Below are 18,193 nucleotides of genomic sequence, written 5' to 3'. Positions count from 1 at the left end.
GGAAGATCTGTTACGGACTTCCCCGAGGGTCGTCCCTGAACCAAAAATGCATCTGCCTGACCGTTTTTCTGGGGATAGAAAACAGTTTTTTAATTTTAAAGAGTCTTGTAAACTGTATTTTCGTTTGAGACCAGTCTCCTCAGGTACGGAGGCTCAGCGGGTTGGGATTGTAGTTTCTCTGCTTCAGGGGGATCCTCAGACCTGGGCTTTTGGTTTGAAGACAGACGATCCGGCCTTATCGTCTGTAGACGCCTTTTTTAAATCTTTGGGGCTATTGTATGACGACCCTGATAGAGAGGCGTCCGCAGAAAGTCAGTTGCGTGCTCTGAGACAGGGTAGGAATCCTGCAGAGAATTATTGTACGGAGTTTCGCCGTTGGTCGAACGACTGTGGCTGGAATGACCCTGCCCTGCGCAGTCAGTTTCGCCTCGGCTTATCTGAATCTATAAAAGACAGCCTCCTTCAGTATCCCGCTCCTGAGACCCTTGATAAACTCATGGAGCTCTCTATTAAAATAGATCGTCGGCTCAGAGAGCGGAGGACTGAAAAAGGGGCATCTGTAGTTTCTTTTCCCTGTGTTTCTTCCGTTCCTGTAGACATGGGAGAGCCTATGCAGATTGGTCTCTCCAAATTGTCTCCGGAAGAAAGAACCAGGAGGCAAAATTCGGGTCTGTGTTTGTACTGCGGAGGTAAGGGACATTTTGCCCGTAGTTGCCCAAACAAGTCGGGAAACTTCCTGACCAAGTGAATAGTGAGGGGGTTCACTTTGGTCTACAACTCATCTCCTCGAATAATTCACTGTTGGTTCCTGCTAAAGTTTCTTATGACAGCCTCTGTTCCTCGGTCTCTGCTTTTGTGGACAGTGGAGCTGCAGGAAACTTTATGGACTTAACATGGGCCAAGGCCTTAGGTATTCCTCAGCTAACCTTAGGTAGGTGTGTCACCATGCATGGTTTAGATGGGAGTCCCTTATCCAATGGGGTTATTTCTCTATGTACACCTCCAGTTTTGCTCTCGGTGGGAGCTCTACATTCAGAAAAGATTGAGTTTTTTCTTACCCATTGTCCAGCAGTTCCTGTGGTTCTGGGTCACCCTTGGCTGGCCTTCCATAATCCCATCATAGATTGGCAGTCTGGGGAGATCCTACAATGGGGTACCATCTGTGATAAAGAATGTATTACACTTCCTATCCGAGTAGCTTCTGCCAGGTCCGCACATATTCCTGGAGAATACCAGGATTTTTTGGATGTGTTTTCCAAGGGCAATGCTGATATTTTGCCTCCCCATAGGCCTTATGATTGTACCATTGAGTTAATTCCTGGTGCCACGTTGCCTAAAGGAAGGTTATATGCTTTGTCTGGTCCTGAAACGGTGGCCATGAATGAGTATGTGAAAGAAAGTCTTGAGAAAGGGTTTATCAGGCCATCTAAATCCCCTTTAAGTGCAGGTTTCTTCTTCGTAGAGAAGAAGGATGGTTCCCTCAGACCCTGCATTGACTTTCGAGCCTTGAATAAGATCTCAGTAAAGAATACTTACCCCCTGCCACTGATCTCTGTCCTCTTTGATCAGCTACGTTCGGCTGTTATTTTTTCTAAGATTGACCTGAGAGGAGCATATAATCTCATTAGAATCAGGTCAGGGGATGAGTGGAAAACGGCATTCAGTACTCAATCAGGCCACTATGAGTATCTGGTCATGCCATTCGGCCTATCTAACGCTCCGGCAGTCTTTCAGGATCTCATTAATGATGTGCTCCGTGAGTTTCTGGGAAGATTCGTCGTGGTCTATTTAGACGACATTTTGATATATTCTGACTCTGTAGAACAACATGTTACCCAGGTGCGTCAGGTGCTTAAGAAATTACGTGAAAATCACTTGTATGCCAAACCGGAGAAGTGTGAATTTCACGTCACGGAGGTATCCTTTTTAGGGTACATTATTTCCCCTCGGGGATTCCGAATGGAACCTAAGAAGCTCCAAGCCATCCTGAGTTGGGCGCAACCCACTAACTTAAAAGCTATTCAGCGCTTTTTAGGGTTTGCAAACTACTATAGAAGGTTTATTCACTCTTTCTCTGACCTAGTTGCTCCCATTGTGGCACTCACTAAGAAGGGAGCAGATCCTACCAATTGGTCATGTGAAGCTAAAGCATCTTTTCAGGCCTTGAAACAAGCCTTTGTCTCAGCCCCTGTCCTTAGACATCCCAACCCAGAATTGCCTTTCATCGTTGAGGTAGATGCCTCGGAGGTTGGTGTAGGGGCTATCCTTTCTCAGAAGGATCCAGATTCCCTTGAGTTACATCCTTGTGCCTTTATGTCCAGGAAGTTCTCGTCTGCTGAATCCAACTACGATGTTGGTAATCGGGAGTTGCTGGCTATTAAATGGGCTTTTGAGGAGTGGAGACATTGGCTTGAAGGAGCGAGCCATACCATTTCTGTTTTGACGGATCACAAAAATCTTCAATACATTGAATCAGCTAAGCGACTGAATGCCCGACAGGCTCGTTGGGCTTTATTTTTTACTCGTTTCAAATTCATTATCACCTTCAGACCTGGTTCCAAGAATACCAAGGCAGATGCCCTCTCACGCAGTTTTCTTCCCGTTCAAGACAACAGTCCTGTTACTCCCATACTTCCGCCTTCAGTCATTCAGGCAGGTCTCACACAGGATGTTTTTTCTCAATTGAAGCTGCTTCAACATCAAGCTCCGGGAAATACTCCTGCTGGTCGTCTTTTTGTTCCTGAGTTTTTGAGAGCAACTGTTTTGGAGGAATTTCATGATAGCAAAGTTGCAGGGCATCTGGGAGTCGCTAAAACTTTGGAATTGGTATCCCGCTCAGTGTGGTGGCCTGGTCTTTCTAAAGACATTAAAGAATTTGTTTTTTCATGTCAGGTCTGTGCACAGCATAAAGTTCCTCGCTCTTTGCCTATTGGTCAACTCATGCCATTGAATGTTCCTCTTAGACCATGGTCGCATATCTCCATGGATTTTGTGGTGGATCTCCCTCTGTCAGCTGGATGCACAGTCATATGGGTGGTAGTGGACCGTTTTAGTAAGATGGCTCATTTTGTTGGTCTTCCCCGATTGCCATCTGCCCAGGGATTGGCAGTCTTGTTCCTCCGTCATGTTTTCAGACTCCATGGGTTACCCACTGATATTGTTTCTGACAGGGGTCCACAATTCATTGCACAATTTTGGAAATCTTTTTGTGCTTCATTAAAGATGAAATTATCATTAACCTCCGGTTATCATCCACAATCAAATGGACAGACTGAGCGAGTGAATCAATCCCTGAAACAATATTTACGTTTGTACTCGGCCAAACTCCAAAATGACTGGTCTGAGTTTCTTCCATTAGCAGAGTTTGCTTATAATAATGCCTGTCATTCCTCCACCAATGTATCTCCATTTTTTGCAGTTTTTGGTTTCCATCCCAGAGCTAATTCATTTTTTCAACATTCCTCTGTCTCCTCTCTGGCCCTGACCTCTCATCTTAAACTTATTTGGAAAAGAGTGCACATTGCTCTCAGAAAAGCAGCTTTCAGGGAAAAAAATTTTTCTGACAAGCTCCGGCGGCCGTGCACTTTTAAAGTAGGAGACAGGGTGTGGCTGTCGACTCGCAATATCAAACTTCGACAAACCTCAGCCAGATTGGGTCCTAGATTTATTGGACCATTTCTCATTATCAAAAAAGTCAATCCAGTTGCTTTCCGGTTACAGCTACCAAAAACTTTACGGATCGGAAATACCTTCCATTGCTCTTTGCTCAAACCATATGTTTCATCTAGCAGATTTCCTCGTAAAAAACCTCAGGGGAGATCACCAGTTAATGTACAGGGTCAGCAGGAGTTCGTGGTTGAGAAGGTTCTCGATTCCAAGTTGTCCCGGGGTCGGCTCTATTTTTTGGTCCATTGGAGAGGTTATGGTCCTGAGGAAAGGTCGTGGGTCCTAGATGAGGATCTTCATGCCCCAAGACTCAAAAGGGCATTTTTTCAAGAATTTCCTCAGAAACCCGGATTTAGGGGTTCCTTGACCCCTCCTCAAGGGGGGGGTACTGTTAGGCGCCGAGGGTCCGCTCGTCAGTGCGGCCGGCGCCTAGCAACGGGGACGCCACTGTCGGATCGTGTTCCCCGTTGCTGGGTCTAAGTTTATATCTTCACTGGTTTCCTGGCTGTGTAGCATGCAGCTGCATGGCATGTTGTAATTATCACTCATCTGTTTCCCTGACCATGCAGCTTGTCAGCTGCATAGCATTTAAATCCAATCAGCCTCCAAACAGCTGATTGGAAGACTCTCTGTTAAAAGCACTCCCAGGACTCCTCACAGACGCCGGTGATAGCTTCCTGTTTGCCTGTGTCTGCTGCAGAGAAAGTTCCCAGTCCCGGTTTACCCGTTTGTTCCTGTTCTCAGTGATCCTGTACTCGGAAGTTACCATCTGTTCCTGGAGTCTGATCAAGCACCTTTAACATCTGGTGGTGTTCGTGAGTCGCGGCGCAGCCGTGTGTTGCGGCTTGTCCGCTATTATTTATTATTTTGTTTATATTGTGTTCTGGAGCTTTGCGGAGGATTCCGCTTCCACAAGATCCACTCTGGTGTCCAGCGGTGCCGGATAGGAGTGTCGGATCAGTGGATCTTTGGTTGTCCTTTTCCCTGGCGGCTAGTCCGCACATACCTTTTGATTTAGTTAAGTTAGCTTGTAACCCCTGGCTTGGTTGCTTAGTCAGAGGGCCCCTTGTTATCACCCTGTCTCGGACTTCCCCTTGTCTCCCATTAAGACCTGCGGGGGCATCGGGGTTGGGCAGACATAATCCGCCCTTCGAACGCGGCTGCCATGGGCTCAAGCAACCATAGTCTCGCAGGGGATTTCTGATAACACGGGCGAGACAACGGAGTTAGGGTGCCAGGGGTTACTAGGCTTTCCAGCTCCCACAACCTGTATATGGTTCCTGTGCTCAGATCCCTGCCATAAGATCTTCCCCAGTCTGGGGTACAGGAATCGTAACAATAAGGGGCATTACAATGTTGTGCAGTTGGTAAGTACTGACGTGTATATATATATATATATATATATATATATATATACTGCTCAAAAAAATAAAGGGAACACTTAAACAACACAATGTAACTCCAAGTCAATCACACTTCTGTGAAATCAAACTGTCCACTTAGGAAGCAGCACTGATTGACAATCAATTTCACATGCTGTTGTGCAAATGGAATAGACAACAGGTGGAAATTATAGGAAATTAGCAAGACACCCCCAATAAAGGAGTTGTTCTGCAGGTAGTGACCACAGACCACTTCTCAGCTCCTATGCTTTCTGGCTGATGTTTTGGTCACTTTTGAAAGCTGGTGGTGCTTTCACTCTAGTGGTAGCATGAGACGGAGTCTACAACCCACACAAGTGGCTCAGGTAGTGCAGCTCATCCAGGATGGCACAGCAATGCGAGCTGTGGCAAGAAGGTTTGCTGTGTCTGTCAGCGTAGTGTCCAGAGCATGGAGGCACTACCAGGAGACAGGCCAGTACATCAGGAGATGTGGAGGAGACCGTAGGAGGGCAACAACCCAGCAGCAGGACCGCTACCTCTGCCTTTGTGCAAGGAGGAACAGGAAGAGCACTGCCAGAGCCCTGCAAAATGACCTCCAGAAAGCCACAAATGTGCATGTGTCCACTCAAACGATCAGAAACAGACTCCATGAGGGTGGTATGAGGGCCCGACGTCCACAGGTGGGGGTTGTGCTTACAGCCCAACACTGTGCGGGACGTTTGGTATTTGCCAGAGAACACCAAGATTGGCAAATTCGCCACTGGCGCCCTGTGCTCTTCACAGATGAAAGCAGGTTCTCACTGAGCACATGTGAAAGATGTGACAGAGTCTGGAGACGCCAAGGAGAACGTTCTGCTGCCTGCAACATCCTCCAGCATGTCCGGTTTGGCAGTGGGTCAATAATGGTGTGGGGTGGCATTTCTTTGGGGGGCCGCACAGCCCTCCATGTGCTCACCAGAGGTATCCTGACTGCCATTAGGTACCGAGATGAGATCCTCAGACCCCTTCTGAGACCATATGCGGTTGGCCCTGAGTTCCTCCTAATGCAAGACAATGCTAGACCTCATGTGGCTGGAGTTTGTCAGCAGTTCCTGCAAGATGAAGGCATTGATGCTATGGACTGGCCCTCCCGTTCCCCAGACCTGAATCCAATTGAGCACATCTGGGACATCATGTCTCGCTCCTTCTACCAACGCCACGTTGCACCACAGACTGTCCAGTAGTTGGTGGATGCTTTAGTCTAGGTCTGGGAGGAGATCCCTCAGGAGACCATCCGCCAACTCATCAGGAGCATGCCCAGGCGTTGTAGGGAGGTCATATAGGCACGTGGAGGCCACACACACACACTACTGAGCCTCATTTTGACTTGTTTTGAAGACATTACATCAAAGTTGGATCAGCCTGTAGTGTGTTTTTCCACTTTAATTTTGAGTGTGACTCCAAATCCAGACCTCCATGGGTTAATAAATTTGATTTCCACTGATAATTTTTGTGTGATTTTGTTGTCAGCACATTCAACTATGTAAAGAACAAAGTATTTAATAAGGATATTTAATTCATTCAGATCTAGGATGTGTTATTTTAGTGTTCCCTTTATTTTTTTGAGCAGTGTGTATGTGTGTGTGTGTGTGTGTATATATATATATATATATATATATATATATAGGCAATGAAGGACTGTAGCAATTACATGATCTGTAGTTCCAACTCACTGGTTAAATTAGTCAGCATGTGTCCTGACAAAATGTTATTATATAACATGAAACGTTGACTAAGAATTCCTGACAAGTCACACTGACTAATTTATCCAGTGAGCTGGAACCACAAGTCCTGTGAGTGCCGCAGTCCTTCATTGGCACTATGCATCCTCTGTCTGAGGGCACCAAGTCATGCTGCTTTTTCGAAAATTGAGAGTGCCAGTCTTTTTCTGGTTGCTACAGTATACATAAGTATATATACAGTATATATATATATATATATATATATATACAAATATCTATCTAAATGGAGACATTTCCAGAGACACACATTTCAATAAGAACAGTTGCACCTGAAAAGTGGAGACTCTTCCAACCTCCTGCACCCCCCCCCCCCCACAAAAAAAATATATATAAATAAAATTACATAGGAAGAATTAAATAATTAGGGAAATTTAGGTTGATATAGCTCAAAGGGGGGGCATGTAGTAGGTAGGTACTGTATGCTGGGGACCATTATTTTGTACAATTGTCCAAAATGACAATGCCCTTATAAGATTAAGGTATATTGCTCTGTTTGGGTTTTCCCGCAGGCATCAGCTGCTTAGCCAGCAGGGCAAATTTCACTAATGTCAGTGATTGGAATAGTTGAAAGAAAATAAAGAGCATCTTCACTGTAATAATGAATCTATGCATTAGCTTTATAATAATCACATGAAAGATGAAACAAAGTTCTTCCATCCTTTCATGTAACATAAGCAAATGCAGAGTGACAAACCCAGTCTCTTTGTGTGTTGTCACTATGATAAAATGGGCGCATTGCAAAGGCAGATAAATATTAATTTGATTCTGGTCCTTCTGGCAGGATAGGTGTTACCTGATTTCAAATGTTAAAAATTGCTCACTCAGATAAAATGAAATGATTGTTAAGCTCACAGCATCATTGTTGATTTTAATTTTACATTCATTCTCTCTGTGATCTGACTAGCTAAGGCATCTGACCAGATGGTAAACCACTCCATTAAAAGATCTGCATCATTAATTTTATGCATAAATCAAAGTATAGAAATGTTCTGCAGGAATAAATAAAATAAAACTCTGCAGAAATCCACCTTAAAGAGGAATGATTCCAACAAAAGGAACGTAAAATAATACAGTTAATCTATAAAATCATAATCCTTATTACGATCATAACTTTGCTATACAGTTTTTTATATATATTTTTAAACGTATTCAAACAAGTTACTAAGTCCTGGTTCTGTTGTAATGTTTATCATTCATTCATTTGTAAAATAATCAACAAAAGGTGCAGAGATCTATTTATATTGAGCTGTGACATCCACTTTGCTTAATTACTTAATTTTTCTGTTACATGACCCAATCACTTTTATATTGTTGGACGATTCTGAAGCTAACAAGAGATTTAATTAATCTATCATCTATATGGGATCAATATGATTTACCAGTGGCCAGGATGCCATCGTCAGTATACCAACAGCGACATCCTGGCCGCCAGTATGCCGGCAGCGGGGCGAGCGGAGAGAGTCATGGACACCCAAGAGTGGTAATAGCCCTTGTGTGCCGGGATTCCATCTGTCAGGATTCAGGCATCGGTATCCTGACTGCCAGCAAATTAACTGCATCCCAACTATATATGGCCATACTGTACATTATTAATCCTGTAACGCAGACTGAGAGTAATGGTTTCATTTTAGATATACAGTAATATCAGGAACCCATCCCCTTAGCATTATGTGGATTGGTTGAGTCACCTGTTCATATGGTGGGCAGGTGACCGCATGCACAAGCCCTACAAACTAGACTTTTGGGCATGATTGAAAATTAATAATTTTAATTGGTTTATTTTTCATATGTTTGCTATTTTGGGCTACAGAGTAGGGAGATAGAAAATATTCTGTATGTAAACTATGTACTGTATTTATTGTTTGTGTACAGCTCTACATTTTGTGCAAGGTAATGACGCTTGATAAATAATAATGATAGATAATGGAGTGTTGTTTTTATTTAAATAAAATTTAGGAGTTTCTCTTTTTCACCCAAGCATTATAAAAATGTGTTTGACTATTTTGCCTTCTCCTACTTTAAATGTCTATAATATAAATGTCATATGGGTCAATGATAGCTATTACAGATGCCTTTAATAGGAAAAAAAACATTTTTATGTGGATGACATTTCTACTGTATGTGTAATTCTATTGAATATTGATCATTATATGAATAATAATTTAAAAACAGATGAAGAGTCACAGGAAACTCCTTTCGCCTCTAGTCGAGGCACCATTCTGTCTTCAAAGTGCTGAAAGAAGGGCCTACTCCACTTTCATTTTGTCATTACTAATATACTTGAGCCATAAACATTTAGTGAGTAGACAGAGAAGGGCTCACTAATTGCGAATGCCTCTTGCTTTAAGTTTCATCTTATAAAATCTAAATTAGAGGGGAGTAAGAGAATAGGACATGAGCTTAATTTTACATTTAAATGGAAGTGATTATTCCTCATTATACATTATATTTCAAACCTGTCTGAGTATTGAGTTATGCATTATAGAAGTGGCCTAAATGCACTTAATTAGCTTCATACTGCAATGGATTTAGTTACAGTTCTCTGCTCCCGATGTTCAAAAACGTTTTCAAAGGTTTAAAGATGCCATCTTCTGTTGGCTACATAACTGTTATTTGATGAGACAATAAAACAGACCCAATCTTATATAAATAGTAGTTAAAGTAAAAAAAATACATTTTCTTGATAATTTGTGTCTATATAACCAAACAACCCTTTAAACAAGTAAATAAAAAGTGCCAAACCTCCAGCACAGGATACAAACTGAGAGCATCTCATTTTGTAGAACTCACATTCTCGCATTCTCCTTGCAATGTTAACAGATACAGTATACATTATGTTGGGTCTTTTGTACTGTATAAGGAATAAGATGGCAGAGCCTTTGGTTGATATTATGATTCAAGAGTAATTTAATTTGTGTATGCATTTTAAGCTTTTATATCTTAGTACAGGTTGAGTATCCCTTATCCAAAATGCTTGGGACCAGAGGTATTTTGGATATCGGATTTTTCCGTATTTTGGAATAACTGCATACCATAATGATATATCATGGCGATGGGACCTAAATCTAAGCACAGAATGCATTTATGTTTTATATACACACAGCCTGAAGGTCATTTTAGCCAATATTTTTTATAACTTTGTGCATTAAACAAAGTGTATCTACATTCACACAATTCATTTATGTTTCATATACACCTTATACACACAGCCTAAAGGTCATTTATTACAATGTTTTTAATAACTGTGTGTATTAAACAAAGTTTGTGTACACTGAGCCATCAAAAAAACTAAAGATTCTATCTCACTCTCACTCTAAAAGTCCGTATTTCGGAATATTCCGTATTTCGGATATGTGGATATGGGATACTCAACCTGTACTAGCTTGTATACAGTACATGGTAAAGACTTGTTCACCTTCGAAAAGCTATTTGAAATGCAAGGTTTCAAACAAGCCAATGTCTGCAGTTAACACTTTAATGAGGCAATCATAGATGTATACCATGCCTTTCCCTCTATTTGGAAAAGGCTATTTTAATTTTAGCAAAGTAAGTTATTTTTAGGTAAGTATAACGTACAAGAAGGGGAATCTAAACAACCCAATAATAATGAAGATATAAATGTCACAAAGGTAAAAGGCATTTGTGTGGTAGTATATACAATTTTTAAAAGGTTATGTGGATTTAAATATTTTATTGTGTGTAGGTAATACGAATATCTCATATCTCCATTACACACATACATTGCATACACAGTAACCATGTTTCACGATGATTGAACAGCACAGATTTTTTAGTCCACCTTTTCCAAGTTCAGTGGAATGTGCAATATATCTATCAGTCTTTACTCAGCCAAAGTCTCCCTTTTGTGATTTCAGGTACCATTTGACACAGGAGAGTGTATGGAGAGGGTGTGAGCTATAGTTCATGCTACAAATGCTATATACTAGCATCCAAGTTTCTTGATCTTGGCTGTTTTTGTAAATTTTTGTAGGAATATGGATCCAAAATCAAAACACTGGAGGGTGGTTTTACCAAACCCAAAAAATTATGAGGATTTATATCCAAAATGTAAACAAAAACATGATTGTCTGCACACACCTCAAGTGATAGTAAATCTTGTGTCCTCATATTTCCTTCATATTAAGTGCTGGTCCCTGACATGGAGGAGCAACAGTTATTTCTCAGCTGAGCAGCACACCTCGAGTGTGCAACAGAATATATATTCCACACCTTCTGACTGTCAATGTAAGAAGCAGTGGAGAGAGGTAGAAATGGAATACATACAAATTACCGGTGGCTGGGTTGATGGCTATCAAGATATCGACAGCCGGCATCCCGGCTGCCAGTATGCCGGTAGCGGGGTGAGCACTAGAAAGCCCCCTTATGAGTTTGCTGAGCTCACCATGCTGTGGGCAGTGTGGCTCAATGCGCTCACCACAGGTTTTATTCTCCCTCTATGGGTGTTGTGGACACCCATAGAGGGAAAACAGGCTGGCTCCATAACCATATTAAGTGGGGGATGCATGGCATATTGTACCCTGGGTCCCCCTTTGTCAGGGGTCCCCCCAGCCAGGGAAAACTGACATCACTAGCTTTTCCTCTTAAGCAGCAGCAACACCAGCAACTGGAATGCAAGCAGGACAGTATGCAGTGCAGGCAGTGCAGGAATATCATGTTTCATGAGCTACCGACAGAGCTTTCTGACCAGAGAAGAGATAGGAGGGTGGAGAGAGCTGTAAGTGACACATGGATCCCAGCTTCTCCTCCTCCTCGCCAGGGTGTCTGAGTCCTGTGTAAACTGTTATGCAACTAAACCATTTTGGTCTAGAGATAGAGACATGCACAGAAAGTAGTCCTGTGTCCTGTCCCAGTGTGTAAGTAGTATAGAGACTGCTGCTATTCTTGCATGTGACAATATAAATGAGTTTATTTTTCTATGTGTATTTTAAGGTTAAGTTGTCTTTGTTCCACTACAAGAAAAATTTCTAAAATAGTTGTCTGTCAATTAGGTGGAGCTATAAACAGTACCCAGGCACAAGTAAACTAATATACACCATTGGTTTAAATTTAATATACACAATCTATACCTCCCACCATGACCCATTCCAGGAAGGATAAAATACTCTCTACCTGGACATCATTCTTAATTTATGATTGCAATCACCTGTGTTGAAGTACCTTTCTTATCAATTAAATAGTTCAACACAGGTGATGCCATCATATATTAAGAGGGAAGTCCATGTAAAGAGTATTTTGTCCCTCCTGGAATGGGACATGTTGGGAGGTATGCACAAGTTAATATACATCCTCCACGGGCCCCCCTGTCTTAAGTGCTCCAGGCACCACTAAGGCCTAATCTGGGTCTGGCTGGCTCGCCGGTATTTTGTCATCGGCATTGTGACTGCCGGGATCCTGACAGGCAGTCCCCTGATTTCCTCCAGTGGCAGGGACTTTAGCCAACTCCAAGGGACAGAGGGTGCCGCTAAGGGCACCCAGACAGCTTTCACAGGACCTGTATAACATGCATGCAATTTCAGAATGGTAAAAAAAAAAGTTTTATTACCAATCATTTCTGAATAATAAGCAGTGGTAATATTTCAGTGAAAATTAATTTCTGTGCTCAACCTTTTTTTAATGTAATAAAATTGAAGTCTAGTGCCTGCCAATGTTAGAGATGTTAAAAGATTTGGCATAGTAGTCCAACCTTGTTTTCTTTTTTTGCAGGTTACGCGATAGTGTCTGGAGAACATGCAGGGACTGTTAAAACAGTACAAATGCTGTGACAGGCCAAATCTACACACTGGCATACTACTCCCTTTGCAGTGTATCTTCCTTCCAATATGCGGATACCACTGGATATTAGTCCGATACTGACATTCAAGAGGAGTACATTAATTCTGTTAAAAATAAAAGTAACAACTTACCCCTTAAGAGGGGAGGAATCTGCAAGAACCCATAGACAAATTTATTGAATAATGGAACACAAGAAGACATTTAAAAACATGTTGGAAGTACTGTATCAGATATAAAAATATGCGTACTTAACTGAGATACACTAAAAAAACTGTTGAATGCGATGTAAGAACTCCCATTTTAACCGTGTTATTTTGGCATTTTAAACTATTATTTTTTTCTTTGTTATTATTTGTAAGAAGATAAAAAAGTTATTCCTACCATATTGATATACAGTATGACTTGGAAATACTATTTTTTACAGTCCTGTCAAAGTATAGCTGAAAAATGCTTACATAGCAGTTAGCAGTCCATTTATTGTAAAGATGAGAAACAAAGTAATTTTTCAAGGCTGCAAAAAAGCCGCCATTTGACTAGGCCTCACCTAAAGCATGCCGCAGTTACTCTCCTTACACTGTGTAGATTTCAGGCTGTGCGTATTTTCATGATACGTAATTTATATATTTCTGGAGGATAGTGTACTTTGTCCCAAATGTTTTGCCAATAGCAATATTCTCATTTCATTTAAGGTTTTTCTTAAAATATATGTGGTTCCAAGGCTCTAAGTATACAGTCTTAAAACATTGCACGGTTATTCATATACAGTATTACCATTGTCACATTTATACCTATAATGTGCAACATGTTTAAATGTTGTACAAGTTCATCAACCAAGTTTGAGGCTCTGTATTACAAATGCAAACACATTTCCTGTTTTGTTGCTTGAACTACTATATTCCATTAAGTCCAGTTTATGAAATTAAAAGTATTTCCAATCGCGATTATTAACATTAGTAAATGAAAAGAAACCTTAGAATTAAGAATAATGATTCAATAAACATGTCAACAATTGTTCTAATAAGGGGTGGATTCCTCCCAGGTAAAAATCCCAGGTAAAACACTATAATAATATTTAGAGAAAAATAAAACACTATGGTGGACTAGATTTTGTTATATTAAATCAACTATATATTTTTTAATTACTATTTTTATTTTTATTTTGCAACTACGCCATTGTCATTTTCTTTAATAATTTGCCTTTGCAGTAATGTAATTATTGTAATTTATTTTTTGTATACTAAGTAAATCCATGTATTTATTTGCTTGAAAAACCCTTTGTTATTGTACATACTCATAGAAGATTGTACATCCTCCCGTGATGCATTGCCTTGCAGTGGATTCAGTGATCCACGACTACAGCTTGGTAAAAATAAGCATCACTGGTCTCTGTGATAAAGACGGCAACAATTCTTGCTGTAGTTTAGCCAGATGGACCAATTAGAGACCAAGCAGGCTCCATCTAGTCCATTTTCATTTACCAGCATTTAATATCTGGTTATAGTTTGCAGAATGCACCGCAGGGCAATGCATCAAAGGTTATAGTAAAATCTAAAATGAGTATGGTAACTAATATGGTTTAACATTTCAAGCAGAACCTTGCTGTTTACCATTTCTGCTAAGTTCTAGAAGACAGATTCAAAATAGAATATATGGTCAAACCAGTCTGCAAAGTTTCATGTCATATGTAGCTGCTGAAAAATAATTTAAGGTAATTGTCTCGTGGCAACAATGTGAATCTTCTTCTAGACTGCTCAAGAAAATCAATTTTTGCAAGGAACAAAACTTGTACAAATGAGTCTATTCTTGCTGTAATTGCTCCTGGCTAAGGTTGTGTAATATGTACTGTAGGTAGGATAATTGGTGCTAGCTCCTAACTGGGTAGCAAATACGTTATTTCACAGGAGGGAGCATTTAGGGTCACCGAATTCTTTCTTTACCTTTAAATGGCAGTAATTACAATGTGTATGTGACAACAAACTCCTTCTCTTCGCATTATGCATACAGGTTAATACAACTGACAGACAGCAACATTACTTCTTAGTACATTAATGTTACAAAAGAACTTCATTTCCTGCAGTGTGATAAAATCAGTTTAAAAGGCAATTAAAAAATATGTTCATGCCTGTTATCTAACTGACATACATTGGGTGGAATGAATAGAGTTTTTCCGGATCACTACACTACATCAAATTTAGAATGTTTTAATATACAAAGTTACCATGAACCAGCATTTGATTTGAGTGAAATGTTATGGCTTTTACTGTATATGTATGGTTTAGTCTATGGACTAATTGCAAGCAGTGGGACACTAGTTTAGCTCTATTATTAGCAGCTCAAACAAAACATATTGTGAGCAACAAATGCTATACTGTAACTGCCCATCAATACAGGATGGGCATTGCCACAATTTGGAGGTCACACATAATAAATCCTTTTGTAGTCCAGCTACACCTCCCTTATTGAGCTTGGTGAGAGTGTCTCAGCTCAAAATTATAAACTATTTTTTTTTAAAGTTGTTGGCCATAACATAGACCAAACCTCCATTTAAATAAATAATATTTGTTCTCCATACAGAAGTGGAAAATTTGACAAGGCAATATTTCCTGTGTTGGCTAAAGAAGGAAGAAAATACCTTTAAATAATATGCATAATTTATTGCGATGTTTACTTGACTAAGATACCAAAAGGTAACATCTGTCCTGAAGCATTCTAAAATTTACTTCTTAAAGTATTTTTTTCCCAGCAGTAAACAACATTCAGTTCAAAATTATGGAAAGTATAATCTTCATTTCTAAGATGAGATGAGTAAATGTTCATTGACTCAGTAGTTTATTTCTCTCCTCATCCTCTCAATTTGTTTTTATGTCTTGAACAAATAAAGCATTTATTCTGATATTTGATATACTCTAACACACACCATATACTGTAACTTTTACATAATATTTACTGGTGCCCCTGGAAGTGCATTGTACGCAATGCAAACTAAAACTCACTTTGACAAATGAAAAGCTACAGGATAAATGATGGTAAGATCTTCAACACATTCAAACTAATTTTTTATCTTTCCAACATCAACATCTGAGTGTTCAAAACCGCAAAAATTTGATTAGATTGTGACAGTGTCTGCAAGAGTGCGAAACCTCAACTGTCCCTTAAACGGCATGATAACTACTGATGAGCAAAATTGTCAAAAATGTCCAACAAATTACTGCCTTATGCTTGCATTTCACTAGCAGAAATTGGCCTTAAATGAAATTTTGCTGGAATTCTCCTCATCTTTAGTCTGAATTTTGCCTGTGTGGTGTGACTGTGCTTAGGGAAATACAGCAATACAGCTCAGTTGACTGTTTTTATGGCAGATAATACCGATTCAGTACATGATTTCAAATTTTCACTTATCTAAGATGGATGAAAAATCCAAAACTCCACAAAATTTCTCACTTCTAGATACTTTGATGTATGCATTGGAAATTGTCATCAGCTTATCAATAGAATATATAATATTGTATTTTGTGTATTATCAATATATATATATATTATCAATCGTTTATTAACAGTTTATGGATACACTGAACCCCCCCCCCCCCAGATTTTATGGTCTAGCTATTAAGTTTCTGTTTGTTGCTTAGGATTTAGATTTATGTTTTTCAATTCATCTTTTGATAAACATTACAGAAAGAAAATAGCAATTTCTGGGTACAATACGCTCTATATTCATTACAAAGCAGATACTTGTGGTAGGTTCATTTTTTTAAGTAATGGATGGTTTTTATCAAAAGATGTATCCTCTGAATTTCTGAAATATCTTTTCATTTTCTTAAAGTTCTAAAAATTATTTTGGATTCTTTATTTTATTCTCACCTTTACAAATAGTTTCTATCCATTGATAATAAAATGTACCATACAGTAAATGACAGTGTTGTTTCTCCCTTGTCCACTATGAAGGAAATACAAAGGAACATGAAACTTGTCTTAGTAAAATCACAAGTATGAAGGCAAATATTAAACAATGACTGCAACAACTGCTCACTGCTAATGTACAATATGAGGCCTGGCCAAGAGGAAGCCATTTTAAATCACTAAACTGTTGTAGATTTCTTGGTCCATAACAAAACCAAAGAAAGCACCACAACTACAGTAAGAATGGTACAAGTTGGCAATAAATTGTTGATTTTAATATAAATCTATTCCAACTGAATCACATGATAGTGTTATGATGAAGTCATAATACTGCAAAGATGGCGGACATGCAACTCAACAGCCCATTATATTGGATTCCCATGCTAGTGAAGGATTTCCCTGCAGATTACAGACATGCTACTGTGTATCATGATAACTTTGTTATTTAAATGTATTTTGTAAAAGGATATGTACAACCTGTTTATGATGCTACTCTATGTAAATACAAAACTCAAGGTATTAAAATCAAATCTCTGACAAAAAGTTCACTTGTTTATTAAATGTCAAAGCTGCTGCTTGGTTAAAATGAATTTTCTGGATATAAATAAATTGTTTATAGCAGTGGATATCCAGTGCTCTGCAGTACTCTATGATAATGAGAATTTAGAGTGGTATGGGATTTTTATATCTCTAGTGATAATAGTACTTATTATTATTGTGTGTTTCAGTGACAGGGTTTAGTAATCTTATCATAAACCCTTTTACCTAGCTGGACTCTCTGTGCCTGCCTCTCTTATTTACTGTCGCTGACTGCATTCCACTGTGGGTGACTGGTTATGAATTACAACCTCTCTATTAAAAAGGGACCTGGGGGGACAATTTTTTCCCTTCATATACAAGTTCATAAGCCACTTGTCGAGGGTGCAGAGTAAGGGCGATTTATTGACCTGACGGATTTCTCTACAGATATATTTTTCTTTTGCTACAGCCACCATTCTGTAAAGGTTTAGTTGTTTACTTTAGGAGTATATATTTTTTTTAATCCTCTTTTAAGTATATTTCATAGCACACCGTGCCATCTCCCCAAGGGGTTTTATACCTTGCCCCAATATTGTTACAATATTTTGTCCAACAATTTCCCTGGGGCTGTTTTAGGGGGAAAAAAGGGCCCCACTTAGAGTTAGTAGTAAATCCACCTAAAGGATGTAAATTTGCACTTGGAAAAACTAAACTGAAATGTCAGTCGTGCAAATACAATTTTTTTCTGCTTGCAGGAAAAAATGCTTTTGTATATACAGTAGCACATTTATTTCTCCACTGCAATTGTCAACTCTGTGGACTTATGTAATAGCCTGCAAGTTGCAGGCTGTGCGGGAACTCCGGTGAGTATGTCCGTATTTTTAAAGTGGCAATCATTTACAGGGCAAAACCAACCTGGTTTTGCTCTGTAAATGATTGCAGCTTTAAAAATGTGTGCATACTCACCAGAATTCCTATACAGTCTGCATCTCACAGGCTATTGCGTCCCTATATCTTTTAGCACACATTTTGTAAGTCAAGATGTAAAATAATACCATGTAGCTGGATTTACTTGTAACTCTAAAGGAGGATCTCAATATCCCTGAGTCCATGTTCTGAGTTGTCCCAATATGAACCTCTATGTCTACAAAA

At 39.6% G+C, this 18,193-nt stretch overlaps 1 protein-coding gene across 2 annotated transcripts in view; it reads left to right on the top strand.

Moving 5' to 3' along the window:
• TAFA3 (TAFA chemokine like family member 3) overlaps positions 1-17,065 on the top strand; it is a 680,526-nt gene extending 663,461 nt beyond the window's left edge. For both annotated transcript variants that reach the window (XR_010238909.1, XM_063955398.1), the window contains one exon: positions 12,554-17,065. Coding sequence is in view for 1 of the 2 variants with exons in the window: in XM_063955398.1 (XP_063811468.1) it covers positions 12,554-12,565 (12 nt within the window). In the remaining variant the exon portion in view is untranslated. The remainder of the gene's footprint in view (positions 1-12,553) is intronic.
• Positions 17,066-18,193: the final 1,128 nt, after the last annotated feature.

Source organism: Pseudophryne corroboree, chromosome 2 (genome assembly GCF_028390025.1).
Source record: "Pseudophryne corroboree isolate aPseCor3 chromosome 2, aPseCor3.hap2, whole genome shotgun sequence".
Taxonomy (NCBI): Eukaryota; Metazoa; Chordata; class Amphibia; order Anura; family Myobatrachidae; genus Pseudophryne; species Pseudophryne corroboree.
This window is presented reverse-complemented; position numbering and strand designations above follow the sequence as displayed.